Source organism: Mauremys mutica, chromosome 9 (assembly GCF_020497125.1).
Source record: "Mauremys mutica isolate MM-2020 ecotype Southern chromosome 9, ASM2049712v1, whole genome shotgun sequence".
In the NCBI taxonomy this organism is placed as follows: Eukaryota; Metazoa; Chordata; order Testudines; family Geoemydidae; genus Mauremys; species Mauremys mutica.
In genome coordinates, this window is record NC_059080.1 from 89355099 (window position 1) to 89373154 (window position 18056).

The 18056-nt window shown below is 44.2% G+C and overlaps 1 protein-coding gene across 2 annotated transcripts in view; it reads right to left on the minus strand.

The window, feature by feature from the left end:
- Window positions 1-18056, minus strand: part of SLC7A14 (solute carrier family 7 member 14) — a 64064-nt gene that overhangs the window by 32134 nt on the left and 13874 nt on the right. For both annotated transcript variants that reach the window (XM_045029328.1, XR_006582030.1), the window contains exon 2: window positions 7271-7732. In XM_045029328.1, coding sequence (XP_044885263.1) covers window positions 7271-7571 — 301 coding nt within the window. In that variant the 5' untranslated portion in view covers window positions 7572-7732. The remainder of the gene's footprint in view (window positions 1-7270; window positions 7733-18056) is intronic.

The window sequence follows — 18056 nt, forward strand, 5'->3', positions numbered from 1 at the left end:
CTGCATAGCGGGGGAGGACTTTAATATGACACACTGACTGCAGATACAATAAAATAATCTCACTCAGCTTTTAAAAAACGAAGGCCTTTTTAAAAAAAAAAAATCAGTTATTCTCCAAGTGCAACTGAACTTTGAGCTAAATTCTACTCTCCCTTATATTCTCGAATGAGGTCACTGGTGTAACTCCTGTGAACAGAGACGTTTCACCCTATATTGTAAGGTGTTCCTAGAACCACCAGAGAGGAATAACAGACCTGGGTTCTGGCTTCTTAACATCATTAGAACCAAGTTCTGCTCTGTCCCCCTGGTTTAAATCCACAGTAACACAGGGGATGTTGATACATTTACTTCTAATGTACTTACCGGTCAGTGCGGGGGTCTTCTTTTGTATAAGCCAAAGGCTGAACCAATTGCTGTAGCAGGCTTTGCAAACTAAGGGCTTGTCTACACTAGAGATTGTTGCACAAGTGCAGCTGCACTAATATAGATGCCTAGTGTAGGTGCACTGTATTGGTGAAAAATAGGCCTTGCAGGGGCGTGACTTATTTTAGTAAGGGAGAACCTGCACCGGTTGTTGCAGAACTGGGTTGTAACTTGGGTTCCTGTTGGTTATAGGAAGCCATTTAGCATCCCTTGGAAACAAATACACTGAAAACCCAGCAGGGAGCAGCCTGCCGACTAGAGGATCAAGTACTGTTCATTGCTGAGCCAGCTGATCCACTTCACTAGCACACACCATGTTTGTGCCTTGAGGTCCCTCAATAATACTGCTACATAAAGGCAAAATACTACTATAATTTATCTGTCACCCATGCACTTTAGGAGTTCTGCTAGATGGGACTGGGTTCAAAACCAAATCAGCCCTCTTTATCTAGAGAGACCTCAACCAAATCCCTTGTATCTGATATGATCAGCCTCAGCCTCTGGAAAAGTTCAGATTCTACCATTTGCTCATCCTGAAGCTGAACCAATGATTTTGTATCAAGTGGAACTACACTGATTATGGAAGCCTTCAGGGACTTTGGAAGGGAGCTTAAGAAGAAGAAAGCTCATGAGATTTTTCAGAGATCCTTCCAGTTCCATCAGCAAGAGAGGAAAGCAGAAAACACTGGAGATGAACCACTAGCTGTATGACTGGTGAAAAGCTGAAGGTTTTGGTTTTGTGGAGCATTAGGCCCCTTCCCAAGGGGAGAGAAGGCTTTTTTTTTTTTTTTTTAACTTGCACTCACAGGTAGGCGTTGGGTAATCTTCTCAGCTGGAGAGTAGCAGAGGTCAGCCAGAAGGGTATTACACTAACAATACAAGGGGAGGGTGCTAAGAAGACACATGCAGTTCAAGCTCAGCTGTTACAGGCAAATTGAATCAATGTGACAGAGTGTGAAAAGAAGTTTCAGTTGCTTATTTACCACTAATAGGAGACAAGAAGAGTGGACAGTCTCATTGATGAGAAGAAATCTGAGATGATTGGCATTACTGAAACCTGGTGGGACAATTTGCATGATTGAAATGGTAAAATCATTGGTTATAACCAGGGTCGGCTCCCAAGCAGCGGAAAAAAAAATAATAAAAAAGCTGCGATCGGCGGCGCTTCGGCGGCAGGGTCCGAGAGGGACTGAGGGACCCGCCGCCGAATTGCCGCTGAAGACCTGGACGTGCCGCCCCTTTGCATTGGCCACCCCAAGCACCTGCTTCCTGCGCTGGTGCCTGGAGCCGGCTCTGGTTATAACCAGTCCAGGAAGGATAGAGTGCATACGGAGGAGTGTGTGTGTGTGTATGTGTGTGTGTGTGGGGGGGCACTCTGCATTAAGAGTACCTTTTCTAGAGTTTCTGATAACTCAAAAGTGCAGGATCTTGAATGCATATGGATCAATGTACTGATTAACAAAGCCCAGGAGGAGTACTGATGGCAGTCTGCTACAGATCACCTAATCAAGCCAGAGAACGGGATGAATTGTTACTTAGGCATCTTTCCATAAGGTGTGGAAAGAAAAACTGTTATGGGGGGCTTCTGTTTAGGAGACCTATGGGCCACATGAGGCCTCCAGCGTAGTAAAATATCAGAGTTTCTAAAAAGTATAGATAATTTTCTAGCACAAAAGGTTGTACACCCAACATGAGGTAGCTATTTTAGACCTTATGATGGATAAAGATGAATTAATCACTGGACTGGAAGTTAGTGGCTGCTTGGGACCAGTGATTATGACCTCCTGACATTCAATAAGGGCAAAGAGAGGCAACAGTAATATATTTGGTGCATCGAAAAGGGCTAACTTCTCAAAGCAGAGGAAAAATTTTAACAGAAAACATGAACAAAAATTGGCAGTTCTTTAAAAAGTTTTAGATAGTCAAAAAGCCACAATTCCAAAATCACAAAGGACAACTTTGGCTTAAAGCCCATCACAGGTGTGCACAGCACATTTCATTAGTGTGTGCACCCAGGGAATTTTTTTTAAAAGGCGAACATCATAAAGGTTGGGGTGCGGGAGGGAATGCGGGGTGTGGGAGGGGGTGCAGTGTGCAGGAAGGGGCTCAGGGCAAGGGATTGGGGCAGAGGAGGGGTGCAGGGTGTATGGGGGGCTCAGGGCAGGGGGTTGGGGTGCAGGAGGGATGTGGAGTGCAGGAGGGGGCTCAGGGCAGGGAGTTGGGGTGCAGGGTGCAGCAGGGGGCTCAAGGCGGGGGTGAGGTACAGGAGGGGTGCAGGGTGTGACAGGGGGCTCAAGGCAGGGAGTTGTGGAGTGTAGGAGGGGTTCGGGCTTTGGCCCAGTGCTGCTTACCTGCAGCGGCGTGCTCCCTGCCTGCCCTGGCCCCGCGCCGCGCTGCTCACCACGTCCCTGAGTGGCCATTGGGGTGGGGGGGGGAGGCACAGGGTTCCGCGCACTGCCCTTGCCATGCCTCCAGGTACCTCCCCCGAAGCTCCCATTGGCCACGGTTCCCATTCCCAGCCAATGGGAGCTGCGGGGGGTGGTGCCTAGAGCAACACACGGAGACCTCTGCCTCCCCCATCCCCTCCCAGGGACGTGGTGACGTGCTGGCCGCTTCTGAGAGCAGCGCGGGCCCTGCAGCACCACGGGGGGCAAATCCCACGGCTGGATCCAAAGGCCTGAGGGACCAGATCCGGCCTGCGGGCATTAGGGTGTGCCTGGGCACACCCAGCACACCCCGTGTGCATGCCTATGAAGCCCATCTTGATTCAGTAGTGAAGTGAAGGCAGCAATTAGAAAAAAGTAATATATAACAAAGGGGGAAATAGATAGCAGTTGATAACTTTCTGCGCTTAACTTGAAATTTATAAGGGAAGCTAAAGACATCAGGGGAAAAAAAATCTATGGTTAGTATGGCTAACGACAAGAAGAAATATTAGGAACAAATAGGAAAGATTAAATATATTAGGAACAAAAGAAATCCTAGCACTAGTATACGCCTTAAATTAGATTGAAATGACAAAATGGTTAATGATGCAGAAAAGACAGCAGTGTTTAATGTTCTGCATTTGGAAAGAAGCAGGAATGATGTATTTGTATCATATGAGGAAACACTATTTCACTAGGAGGGTGGTGAAGCACTGGACTGAGTTACCTAGGGAGGTGGTGGAATCTCCATCCTTAGAGGTTTTTAAGGCCTGGCTTGACAAAGCCCTGGCTGGGATAATTTAGTTGCTGTTGGCCCTGCTTTCAGCAGGGAATTGGACTAGATGATCTCCTGAGGTCTCTTCCAAACCTAGTATTCTTTGATGAAGTGCATGCCAGGCAACTGGTAACAGAGGAAGATCTACATTAAATCTTTTTAAAATCAACACGTCCAGATAACTTGTGCCAAAGAGTCCTAAAAGAGTTAGCGGAGAGAGTTCTCTGACCTGCTGATACTTTTGAATAAATCTTGGAATATTGGGGAAGTTCCAGAAGACTGGAGGAGTGGTAATATTCAGAAAGGGCAAGCAAGATCACCCAGGTAACTATAGCCCATTTAACCTGACATCAATTCTGGATAAAATTAATGGAAAAACTGATATGGGATTCTGTTAATAAAGAATTAAAGGATAGGGATATAAATAATTCCCTGAAAACTAAACACAAATATCTGAGTGCAGTACCTTGTATGTTTAGAGCACTGCTAAATGTTAAGTGAAAACTGAACCAAAATAACCAGCTACATATACGGCCCTTTCTGGCTCCTTCGCCCTCATGCAGCTTTACTTTCCAAGATGGTGTTGCTGTTATAAATAACAGAATTGTCAACAATCAAACAAGGAAATGGCTGAAGAGACTATCAAACTATATTCAGATTCTTAGGAAAATGTTTTCCCAGGGCTACAAAAGCAAGAAGAACAGTAAATATGGCAGACTACATGTAAATAATATTAAGGTTAAGACATAATCCCACAGAAAGTTGCAAGAGACTGCACTCTTGTACCTAGGGGAGAAAACCCACTTTGAAGCAAGCATGCGTTCACTCTCCAAACAGACTTATTTCAAGCTCTCCAGGCTTTTAAGTTTACTGTGGCTGAGGCCGCATGATTGAAAAAGTCTGAAGAAGAAAATGTGGACATCAGGAAATAATAAAAATACCAAATGCTAGCTGCTATCTCTGAGAAAAATAGACAGTTAAGCTTGTTGTTTTATTGTGGTGGGGGGAATCTGTGTCTTTTTTGGTCTCAGATAAACATTCAGATCTTCCAAGAAAAAAGCCTGCATTTAATCATGTCTAGTTTATATTTGTTCTGGGATCCCACTTTTTTTTTTTTTTTTTGGTCCCAGCTTTCTGTCTTTAAGGGAAGGGGAAATGGTAACTTCCAGAAAATACTGCACTTGAATGGAAAGTTTTTATTCATGTTAGTATCTTGTAACTTTCTATTATCTTGTCTGCCGACAGAAAAGATATCTGCATTGATGGTATATGTGAAATGAGATGGCTGACTTCAGTGCAGTTTCTAGTGGGACAGAGTCACACACATTAAATATCTCCACTGCAAAGGGCCTTAAGGCCGGACTTTCAAACGAGCTCAGCCTGGTGGTGCTGAGCTCTTCAAAATCTAGCTTCAACTATGGATACAAGGCATTTGAAAATCTGTTCCCTACAGGGCATTCTTGTTTGCAGTCTCAGTATTGAGGCCAAGAAATGGATGAAGTATGAGAACTGAAGAAAGGAGGTACTTACGGTGGTAGTGCTGGTTAGGACTGAGATACATTGGAAGACATAGTGATGAGGGATATTGTAGGAAGTACCCATGTGACTGTCCTTCAGTGTTCAGAACTGCCAAGCTAACACCCTTCATGAGCACTAAATCCACACACACAATTTAATACTGAAAAACATTGTTACATTTCCATGACCAGTAAGAGTTCAATTTGATGGTTCTTATTTTAGGTAGGTAGGGGTGTGTGTGTGTGTGTGTGTGTGTGTGCGTGCGCACCACTCCCCACTGCAAGATGGAATTGCATCTGCTAAGTGTACGTGATTGTTGCCTGCTTGGGTTAGATTCACAAGGGGGACTTGGGTGTTGCAATGCCTAGCTTTTAGGTGCCCAACACTTCTTGGCATTCATAACCTCAAGTTAGGCACCCAGGCTCTCCATATTCTGTGTGTGCCTAACAAAGACTCTCAGCAGCCAGCATGCTGAGTATGGTTAGCTTAGGCATCTCCCCAAAGAAATACTGAAGAGAGAGGTGCAGCCAAAGCCCCACTCCTGAGAAGGACTTAGCATCTAAATTTGGGCCAGATAAAGATGACTCTAGTCAGAGTTCACAGCTGTGAGTCCTCGTCTAGAGATAGACATGGAGGTAAGTCCTGTAGAGGCCTGCAAGTTCTGGTGTAATTTACATTTACTGCTGATTTACACCAGTGTATCTGTTACTGTGGATTTTAACCAGGGTGACGGAGAGCAGAACTTGGCTGTAATGTTAAGAAACCAGAACTCAAATCGGCTATTCCTCTATAATGGTTCCAGGAATGCCTGACAATATAGGGTGACGTTCTCTCTAACACTGATGTAAACCTGTGGCCTTCAGTGGGAGCTGCAGTCTTATAAGAAAGAGGAAAATTCAGCTCAAAGTGTGGTTGCAATGGAAGAGAATAAAGCTACTATTATATTTTCTAAGGCTTTAGTTTTAGAAGCTGAGTGAGATCACTTTAATATGATAGCAACTGTAAATACAATAAGCCTTTGCCACTTCTTGCCATTTTTTACCCAACACCCATATAAAAACAAAACCCATCAATATTCGATTCTGCTATATAGTGCAAAGACTTCTCTTAACAGCTAGTGTTAGAACATCTTTACAGTTCAATGGTAGTGAACAGTCAAGGACAAATACCAAAAATAATGAGATCATGTAGAAAGCACAGATCAATCCATATACCTGGCTGGATTCATTCACTTCTCTTCCTTCTTGAAAGTATCCAGCCTTCTTTAGAAGTGTTTAAATGACTTATCACAGGCTTAGGGTGCTGCTTTGTCATTAGTCTGTGCCTGGTTTATGAATTATGACATGTAAAATTCCAGCTGGTCTTTTAAACGTAATGGCTGAGCACTTCAAGTCTCCCGTATACAGGCAACCAGCCACATATCAAAAGGGAACTAAGTTTGGTCATTACCATCTTATTCAGGATACACCCCAGCAACCTAGAGATTAGATGAGAGGCTTTATCTCCTCCTTGCAATTCCCCTAGCTCTTCAGCCACTCTAAAATACTTTCAGCTTGAAAGGCTGTTTAGACTTTTTCTGTAATAAACACAATGGCTAGTTTGTTGTTTTCATGTGGTTCTTGTCACACATATGGTGAGACAATGGATGTTCGGGGTCAGATTTTCACAGCTGCATGCCTAATTTGCATGCACACCTGAGGTAAACGGGCATGCAGATACTCCCCCAAACAACCCAGAGGTTTGTGCAGTTGCCAAGATGGGCCCACACTCATAGCAACTGCATGGACAAATGCATGGAAAAGGTTTCCGCTTCTCCCGTATGAATTCTGACAATCTGGGTCTTTGTCTCTTGGTGACGTGATCCTACAAGGTGAAATGGATGCCCTCATTTGCCAGTGGCTTCAGTGAGAGTTGCCTAGGCTCAGCACCTTGCAAGCTTAGACCCTCGGTTATTAAAAATAATTGCATCCTTAAAGCAGAAGGCAAAACATGCACCATTAAATTAGGGGCTCAGCTCTCCCTGACTGACTTCAATGGGGCTATACACAGGAGTAAGGGCTGCAGGATAAAGCCCTAAGTAGAAGCCACCATTTATTTTTATCTCTTACAACTGATCTGAATGACTCACCTGACAAAATGGAGGCAACTGCTGCAATGATGAAGGAAACAATGACTCCAGGCCCAGCCATCTCCTTAGCAACCAGCCCAGACACTACATACATTCCAGTGCCAACACAGCTTCCAACTCCAAGGGAAACCAGGTCCATTGTCGTGAGCACCTGGGCCAGCTTGGTCCCATGAGAGGTGGTGGTGCCCGTCCCCTCCAGCATTGACTCCACAGGTTTGGTGCGTAGGATCCTGGAGTGCATGGCGTGCCATGTGGCACCCCACTGGATCCTCCTGGGGTCCAAATAGGAGAAGAAGCTCATTGTACTGGTGGGGTATTGAGACAAGACAGGAGACTTCAGCAGGGTTCAACAACAAACTTCAACAGCAGCAACTTTGGCTAGTAACAGCCCTTTTCAGAGAAGGTGTAGCACAACTTGAAGCCACATTCTTGCATTCAAAGCTTTTAGTTCGCTTTTTGGGTCTGTAAAAGAGAAGAAACGTACTCACTCACACAAAAGTTTAGGGGCACTCATAGAAAAACGATAGGATCAGCCTTCTCTAAGAGTCAGATTGGGACTCAAGAAGTCGGGGCTCAACTGGAAGCTGTGCTACAGATTTCCTCTCTGACCTGGGGAAAGTCATTTAGAGGGGATTTCAGAAGTGCTCCGTGTTAGCCTAACTGTGCTCCCATGGAACTCAATGGGAGTTTTACAGTTGACTTTCATGGGAGCAGAGTTAAACCGACACTGAGCATTTCTACAAATCCCCACCCTTAATGCCTCTGTCTTGGTTTCCCTAATTGCAAAACGGGGACAACGCTACCCCCTTTATCTGCCCTGTCTATTTAGATCGTACGCTCTTACTGTGTGTTTGCAAAGCACCTAATGCAATGGGGCATTGATCTTATTTGGGACCTCTAACTGCAACTCTAATATACACTAGTGAGTGCCTGAGACTAGATTTGTGTACCGCTGCCTTCCAGTGGATGGGAAAAGACCTGCTCAGCTGTGTTTCCTAGATCCAGTTCTGCTAACAGCTAATGTAGAGTCTCTTTTAGCTCAAGAGGTAGAGGCCTGTGCTTTTGTAGCAAGTGTGTTCATCCGTGTAGTCACTGTGGAAATTCCCATCAGCCACAGAATGGAGCAAAGTGATAACCGAAACTGTGTAGCTGGCCATAGATTTGGTACACCATTCACCAGGTGAATGCTTGTTTTTTTAATTAGAATGTGTGTTAATTTTAATCTTGACTTTTTTTCTTCAGCACCTAGAGTTAAAAAATAAACATTTGTCAAAACCTATTGAATAGTGTTTCAAACTCCGGTAGGGTTCAATCACTTCTCAGTAGGCAAGTCTCTCTTTTCAGTTGGATTGAGCACGGAATTCAGCAAAGGATTGAGTTGCTCTAGGTCATTGTTCATCTGTTATGATTTTGTTCTAGATTTTTGTGAAATTTATTCCAGGATTATTCATTTGTGGCTAAAAACACTGCAACTGATTGCCCTGGGCCCCTCTTTGGCCTATATACGTTCTGCTCCTTTGTGCTCCAAACCATCAACTTTTCTGTTTAGTTGGTTGTGGTTTGGCTGATCCCACAAAGTTTTTTACCACCATATGATAGCTTTTGAAATTTTGACTCTGATTCCATGCACCACAATATAGTTTTTCACCAGTCCTTCCCTCTCGTGCCACAGTTTGGTAAATGTTTGATTTTTATAATGGGCATCAGCACCAGGTACAAGACTTGTTTCAGAGTTGCAGGGAAGTTTTATGGTTCAATGTCTAGGGCACCAGACTTGGAGTCAGGAGGTTTGGGTTCTGTCATCAGCTCTTTCACTGTCTCTCTGTGACCTTGTGCCGCACCATGAGAGTTCAATCTGGGGAGGTAATCAAAAAAAGATGGAGAGGTGACTTGACCACAGTATAAAGTCCCTTCACCTTTAGGAGATATCAGCAAAGAAAGGCATAAACAAGAACTAGTAGCTGGAAGTTAAAGCCAGACAAATTCAAACTGGAAACAAGGCACACATTTTTAACAGTGAGGGTGATTAACCATTGGAACAAAGTACCAAGCGAAGTGGTGGTTTCTTCTTCATCCCTTGATGTTTTCAGATCAAGACTGGATGCCTTTCTGGAAGAAATACATTAGTCAAACACAGGTTATAGGGCTCAATACAGAGATAACTGGGTGAAATTGTGTGGCCTGTCTTATACAGGAGGTCAGATGATCTAATGTTCCCTTCTGGCCGTAACATTTCTGAATGTTAGAGTATCTGTTTGGGCTGCCCAAAGCCCCTAAGCTGTGAAGTGCAGCTGCATAGGCTGCTCTACATTCCAAGGTGCAAGTACCCTCTTTCTAACCGACACAAAATGCCTCCTTGTTTGGGCTGGACAGAATCACAGACCCCATCCCAGGCACCGTATATTGCAAATGGGTTCTTGGGAATGTCCCTGGAGACATAGTGAGCATGCTCCTAATGTTAGGGGCAGGTCCTTCCGTGGCTGAGAATTTAAAGGGGGCTGTGACTGAATATGGCTGTAGGTATGTAGCCTTTCATACTCAACGTATGTCAAAGAGAATTACAAAGAAATTTGTTACATACTAATGTTGTAATGATCTCCGAGGTGGAGACAGTGACCTTGTCCAGTAAGTGTTTTATGTTGTTACTATAATGAAAGTCCTGATAAAATTATATTCAAGTGATATAATATACAGACACTGTAATTAACTATCTACTGTATCTATCTTGTGTGTGTATGTCTACCCCTGGCTTTTCCTGGGTGGTATCAGAACTTCTCCACTGTGTTTCATAGGCCCCATAGTGATTTCAGCTAATAGAGATTATCCTAAATTCTTTCATTGCTATTACTAAGTGTCAGCCATGAAGTTCTATGCAACATCAGGTTTTTTATAATCCTTTTAAGAATCGTTAAGGAAGAAAGTCTCAAAGTACTGAAATGCACTAACTTTTGATAACTGCAGTTATGATATTGAAACATCTGGAAGCGTTTCAGATAAGCACTTTAATTAAACTATATCAGTACATTGTTTCTTTGCAGACTTAAAAGCTTCCCTTTGTCCCACTTGAAAGCCTAGAAAAAAATCTCATGGACGTAAAACACTATATGAAGCAGTGACAAATAGCTCATTTCTGCTCTGCCCCACTAATTTCTTATAGCCTGCTATACACAGTTAAAATAACAGATAGTCTGGGAAGGTTTGCTTTGCTCTATGTTGTGCTTTGATCATTTCTGACCGGCAGAATCCCCTACCTCCAAATAAGGCAGATCAGCATACTACATATCTTGGGTATATAAAACTGTAGGTCTTAAGAGACTTCTCTTCATCCAGAGCCAATAAGAAAGGTGCTCAGATGGCAGGATATGACTCCTGGCTATCATCCTCTCTTTTAATTATAAAACCTGAAAGCTCAGGAGAGCCTGTTTCAGTGTCAACACCAATAACTTGCAGCAGAAAGCAAACTCTCATTCGGTGAGTTCTAACTGGATTGCCAAGCCATATGCCATTAAGCAGAATGTCTGCATTGCCAACCAATCTGAGTCAATTCTTCCAGCCTGCATTCTTATGAGCTAACATTTACTGCTGCAACCACACGCTTATTAGCAAGTGGTGTTTGTACTGCAACACTCTTCTTCATTAGGGTAAATTGACTAAAACAGCAATCAAATCAGCACTATCGGTCTAGGAATTTACAGGCACAAATCTTCTTTACCTCATGGATACATTTGCTGAATTATTCATAATGCAAATCTCATTGATAGCCTCATTCACTGTCTTGTCTGTCCTTTTAATCTTATCAATGGGGTGGATTGTGCCCCTGTGGGCCCCCTCTACATATAGGTCTGCCCTTCTCTGGCAGAAGGGGGTTGCTGCTTTCACAGCACCACTCTCACCTTTGCCCCATGCCAACACGCCTCCCTTGGAGCTCTGTGCAGACAGAGTTCCTGACAGTTCAGAGGATGGGGTGAAGGAGTATGGGGTGTTTCAGGGGAGGCTGCTCTTTTTGAAGGCCCCCTGGATTTGTGCATGAAAATCGTGTGAGAGCTGTAGAACCTCCCACTAGGTCCCTTCTGGAGCTGGTATTGCCCAGGGTCAAGGTGACCCATCCAATGGTAGCAGTCTGCTGAAAGGGACTGTAGTGCCAATGAGCAGAGGAGGCAGCAGCAGCCGTCCCTGTCTCCCAGCCCTGCCGGGGGCTCTTGTTACAGCATGGAAGGGGTTTTCCTTCCTCATAGATCCCTTACATTCACAGGGTTAGGATGTGGAGAAGCCACCAAAACCTGCAGCCTCAAACCTCTCCCACCAGAGAGGATGCTTTCAGGACCACGCCAGGAGCTGAAACTTGGAGTCTTCCTCTTTCCATGGCCCTGGCCTGGCCCCATGCATTTTGCTTGCGGGAGGGGAGTCCGTCTGATCCTGTGTAACGAACAGTTTCAAAGGAACTGGTACAGAATGAGTCTAAAAAGGAGAAACTCAACAGCAATAAAGACATCAAAAGGCCAAATCATAGGGGCCTTACTCACGTTTTTTACACTGAAGCCAATTTTGAGTTTGCCTGAGTAATGTTAGAAGGTGGGTTTATTTTCCCCCCTGTCGCTTCCATGAATGGAAGGAATCCTCTGCACATCTCTCCTCCCCGTCCTGTGCAGAAGTGGGGCTCAGTTACCTCCAAGACACCTTCCCCTCTACCACTCTCTTCCTCTGCAAACCCCATGGAGGGTGCTCTGGAATCTGCCCTGTGGGATGAGGTGGGGAGGAGTTGGGGGCAGAGATGAAGGGGTTATATTCAAATTATATAATTTGGTTGGGGGCAGGGATGCATATTCTCCATCTGGCCCTTTGGAGATTCCCAAGAAAGATAACGAAGCCTGGGGCTCTATTTTTTTTGTTCTGGGCTTCTTCCCAGGGTATGTCCACACTTGGGAAAAGGGTGGTTTTCTCCCCACCCTGATAACTCTCACGAGGTAAAATCCTAGGCAGCTTGCAGTTTTAACATGTGTTAATAGGTCGATGTAAAGACTGGGGCAGGGCGAGGGGAGCTTGGGGTTTGCTTCAACCAGCTAACGTGTGAAAACTACAACTGCCTTGTCCACAACAGGATTTTACCATGTGGTAAAAATCCAGCTTTCTTCCTAGTGAAGACAAGGCTTGAGTGGCCTTGTAGACAGTAGTGGCCAAGGAAGAGCACATGGTAGCCTGGCTCCATTTGAATCCCATTGTGGGGGGCAGAGGGGAACCACAAGGGGCTAGAGCCAGTGTGGATCTGTGAGGCCAAGTGCTATGTCAGCCCTGGCATCCCACAGATTCTGGGAGAATGCTGAGTGTTAAAGTCCCCAGAGAGTTCAAATGGATCCTCAAATAACTCTTCTGGTGGAGTCCTAGAGAATGTGGTAGAAAATGGTAACCACCCTGTAGAATTTTTTGAATCACCTACTGCATTTAATAAAGATTTAGTTTGTTTTTTGTATCTCTGCTACAGAATTTTTTAGGATGGTTCAATAGTTGAATAGAAAGGATATCGTTCACTAACAATTTCATCTCTATTAAATTCTAGCTCTTTTTACCCTTGATTCTCTGTCTTCTGCTCTCCGTTGGGAATGACTGGGGTTTCAATGCCCCTTTTCATATGTTTCCCTCGTTCCAGTGGGGCTGTCAAAAAAACGACCATACTCAGCACTTGTGAGAGCTGGCTTCCATAGCCCCACACAGTGCTGAGTGCTGGCTTGTGGACTGTGGAGCTAATTAGGAAACGGTTGTGTCTCAGGCACTGAAGGAGGCTTTGGCTTCCAGCCCTGAGCTAGTTGGTGCAGACTGACACTGTTCCGGGAAAAAACATGTCCCCTTCCCTGCACAAGAGCAGGCCAAGCCGCACAGCCAGGAAAAGTCATTGCTTTCTGCCATGCTTTGTCAGCTGCTCTGTCTGTGAATACTCACAATAAAACCAACTTGCTTCCCTCACCGGGGGAATGTCTGCTAATGTAAAGCTCAGTATATTGTAAGTGCTCAGCTTGATTATTCGTATCTTCCACTTGTCTGTGATTCAAGAGGAGAGGAAACAGCTCCGTAGGGACTTAGAGCATAGCAGGGCAATAAATGTGTTCCCACAGCGTGGCTGGAGCGGGGGTTGGATCGCTATTCAGGCCTCAATCCTACAACGGGCTCCAGATAGGTGGACTGCCATTGTTTCCACATGGGGCGGGGACCCTACTCATGGAACTCATTGCAGGATCAGGGCCTTTAAATTACTAAGACAAGAGGCAGGCCGTACTTCTATTGATTTTTCAGATCTAAATTCCCTGCCTCTCCCTTCATGCTGGTGATTCAAGGAAAGTAGAATGTGGATCCAAACGGTCTGGTTCTCATTTTGCAAAACTATCTGCTAGCCTCTCTCTGGCCCTATTAGCCCCTGCTACATCTGCCGCCATTATAGTAGTGGCTCGAACAGAGGCTTCTCAGGTGGATATGCCAAAAAGAAAGTTTGTGTGTGACCTTGAGCTTCAAGACTAAATCTAAATATGCAGGGTGACCAGACGTCCCAACTGTCCCGATTTCGAACAGTTTGTCCTGCGACCCGACCAAACTACGGTTGGGACGCCAATTGTCCTGATATTTTGTTTCGGGCCTTTTTTTTCTTTTCACTCACCCGTCCGGGTCTTTGGCGGCAATTCGGCGGCGGGTACTTCTGTCTTTAGTGGCAAGGTTTATTACCCGCTGCTGAAATGCCGCCGAAGACCATCAGCGACCGAAGGATCCTCCTTCGAATTGCCGCCGAAGGCGCTCCCCCTGCGGGCTGCGGTGATCCCGATATTTTCAAGTTACCATCTGGTCACTCTATAAATATGAGGCAATTGAGAGAGTCTTCAGTGCCTCGCTGCTGGCTAATAGCAAGAGACTGATGAGAGCTCTTTAAGGCTGGATCTCTGCTGGTATTTTACTTAAACTCTCCCACTGTTGCACTAGTATTGGTGCAGCGCCACCAGTGGTAGCATTGGTGAAAGCACTAGTATAGACCAGGCCCTGGCATTTTTAGCACCAAGTCATCTAAGCCTCCCCTCAGCAGGTTTAAATGCCACAACTACAGCCACCGCCCATCCACACTAGCGCTTCCTTTGTTATTAACATCAGTGGAGCTACAACAAGGGGAGATTTTAAGGGGGGAAAAGAATAGTGCAGACAAGGTTTGTCTGGTTAATGATTCCCATTAGTTCCAGTCACAACAGGCACTGAAGTAGAGGGGCTTTAAGAGGACATTTTGTTGTTTTTTAAGTGAAAAGTATCAGGGATGCAAAAACAAAGCACCAAAAAGAAACCAACTGATGATAAACTAAAAATGACAACTCCCACTGCGATTTCCCCACTAATCCTAGCAGGGAGCCAACCAGGGGCTCTCCTTAAGATAAAACGGGTTGGATTTCCCCTAGTTTTGCACAATCAATCGTGTTATTACAAAAGTAATTATAAAAAATCCTAATTATGCTACACTGTAGTGCAATAATCACCCCCACACACTGAGTGCTTTTTTAAAGAGACAGCTATGCCACAAATATTACCTGTAATCTTCAGACTACCTAGCATCAGAGAGAGAGGTGCTCTGCACCATGGTATGTTTTAAACAAATGCCATTTTGTCATGTGTGGGGGTTTGCAAAACTAATCTAAAAAATTCAGAAGGGCTCTGAAGAATTTGAACAAAACACCATGTCAGTATCTTAGGGCTATGTTGATCTCTGGTGCTAGCAGCAGCTGACCACATTTGGATGAAGCAGATGGTGCAGCATTAAGACACAATGGACCCCAGTTGCTACGAAAGCACTAGCCCTGAAATGAGGCGCATCAGAACACAGCAAATGGAATTAGCTGGAGTCGATAATCATAGACTCTGGGCGTGCCCCTAACACTCCCTCCTGCCAATGGGCGTTTTGCCTGCTTTAGGACTATAGGAACAAGGCAGACGCTTTTCCCAACCTGCTCTCAGACACAGCCTACACAGTCTGTTGAATTCAACCTTGCCCTTTTCCTGGACCCTAGTTTTATTAACAGAGATTAACACTAAGATAACACAGTCCACCTCAAACCTTCTCCCTGGGCTTAGCTGGGAGTTGACACATTTTTTGGTGATTTTTCAAGACCCACACCCTTGTCAAATTTAAGTAATGAAGGACCCACCCACCCCTAATACATTATGTAATTTATGGACAGCCCCTTAGCACCTGTCAGGATTGCAAAAATGGAACTGCTGAGAGGTATTATTACCCCGATCACTTTGCTTGTATGTTGCAACACTACACCACCCTTTGTCTCTTTAGATTGTAAGCTCTTTAGGACACGACCTTTCCTTTAACATTGTAGTGCCTGTCTGTTTGTCTAGGTGCCTAGCACATTTTGGGTGCTACTATAATATAAATATTAATAAGGGCTTTATTTTTCCCTTGAAGAATGATTTGCTCTCATGGATGTTCCTTACAGCGTTATCTGGTATTCTTTTTTTTGTGGACCATTGACTGCACAAGGAATGTAGTACCATGTCTTTAAAATGCGAGCTTGAAATGTTAAACCAGACTCGAATGGACTACGGACTGCTTGCTGAGTTAGCACAGCTCGGACCTGAGATGAAAGACAAGAGAAACAGAGAGGAAGAAATGCACCAGCTAGGCTTCTCTCCTCTTTATTAATTATTAGCCTGGTGATTGTGATGCAGGCTGATTTGAATGAATAGAAGCTATTGACTTCAATACATCTCCTAAAGCAGGGAAAGTAATGACGTCAGTAATGCAATTCAGTTTGCCCACAATACAATTAAGTGAGTCTGACAGCAGTTATGAGCCACTGTAGATAAGGTAGATAAGGTGGAATGCTTCTGGTGAAGATGCTCATCAAGCTAGTATTTTCCCTTCTTACGTATCTTTTAAATGTAATCTGATTTGGGATTTAATATGTTTGTTTTTTTACTATGTCAGTGCCTCGCTGTGATACAACAATAATAGTGTCATTGTTTCCATTATAAACCTCTCTGTTAAATTAAGGCAGTGGTTTTCAACCTGTGGTCCACGGACCCCTGCGGGGTCTGCAGACTATGTCTAAGATTTCCAAAGGGGCCCACACCTCTATTTGAAATATTTTAGGGGGCCACAAATGGGAAAAAGGTTGAAAACCACTGAATTAAGGGATTTATCACCCAAGGACACATCCTTGAAATCAATGGGGCTCCAGGCAGGTGCGGGGCTTCATCCATACAGTTCTAGTTTCAGGATCTGGCCCTGAGTGCTTAACATTGACGTGGGGCTGAATTTTGACGTATAAATTCTCAGCCTGAGTGGAGTTGTTGTTTGCTTTTAAAATACAAATTTTGGTTGAAATTGAGCTAGTGATTTATTTTAAGCTCAGTCAAGTTTTGTTTTCCATCAACTAAAACTTTTTTTTTTTTGTTAATAGTAAAATGAAATTTTGGGGGATTTAATAACACTTTGTGCTTCGATAGCACCTTTCATTTCAGTACCTTTGTGTTTTACCAATGTTAATGCTGCTGTAAGGTGGATGGGTATTATCCCCATTTACAGATGTTGAAACTGAGGCACCGAGGGGTTCAATGACATGACCAGAGTCACAAGGCAAGTCAGCAACAGAACCAGAAATGGAACCCAGGAGTCCTCAAAACCTGTACTGTATTCCATTAGTAGTCAAAATAACATGCATGAATTGTTAACTTTAGCAGATTCTTTTTTCTCTCTCTCTCTCTCTGTCACTTACTTTTCCCTCCACTCCCCACCAGTGAGTTGCCTGGGTTAATCGTTATTCTGTTTGAAGGAAGCTGGGTTAACTAATTAAAGCAGATTTTTAAAAAAAAGCAGTTTCAGACACCTGAGTACTAAAATGAGCACTAGGAGGGGGAATCTGGGCAACTAATTACAATGTCCGAGATTAAAACTGGCATTTTCCGTAAGGTGCTTGGTGGTGAAGGCCATTAAGTACCTACATCAATTGCTGGTTTAACCTTTCATGCAATTAGACGCTGCCCAAGTCACAAACAATTTGTCCAGCCTACATTGGTTCTTTACAATAGTCTGCATTATTGCTATAATAAAAATACCATGTCGAAAAGAGGGTAGGCATTGTGAAATTCTGACGGAAGAGGCCAGAGCTCTTGGAAGCAGTGAAAGTTGGATCCTTCAACCATGTGGGCTGAAGTCTCTGGGAACTGATTATAGGTTAGAAATTGCTTGAGGCCAGGATTGTAATCTGTTAAGCTTTAGACACCAGAAAGTATGTTTTATTTTTTGTTTGTAACCATACCTGTCTTTTCCCCCCTCTTCCTTAGTATCTCTTAAATCTCTGTTCTTAATTAATAAACTTTTTCTTAGTTTTATTATAAACTAAGTGCTGCTTTGTTAAAGTGACATGTGAGGCTGCAGCTAACCTAACAGGCTGGTATATGCACACTGTATCTTTGGAGGCAGCAAACGTAACAATTTCTGTGAGAGGGACTGGACACTACAGAGAGATATCTCTGGGGAACTGGGGTTCACTGACCATTGCCTTGAAGGCAAGGTAAAGACTGGCAGAATCTCAAAGAGTTTATGGGTGAGGTGGGGTGGCAGGGAGCTGACTGACAATCTAATCTCCAGCCAAACTCTCCTATTAAGGCAGAGGAGTAGCACAGTGGCTCTCAGTCCTGAATAGAACATCATAGGCATGAATATTGGCATAAGGTGGTATCTGCACAGACAACTCTGTCAAAGAGCCAATGGCACATTCTCCAGCTCATCTATATTAACCACTGCTGACACTTA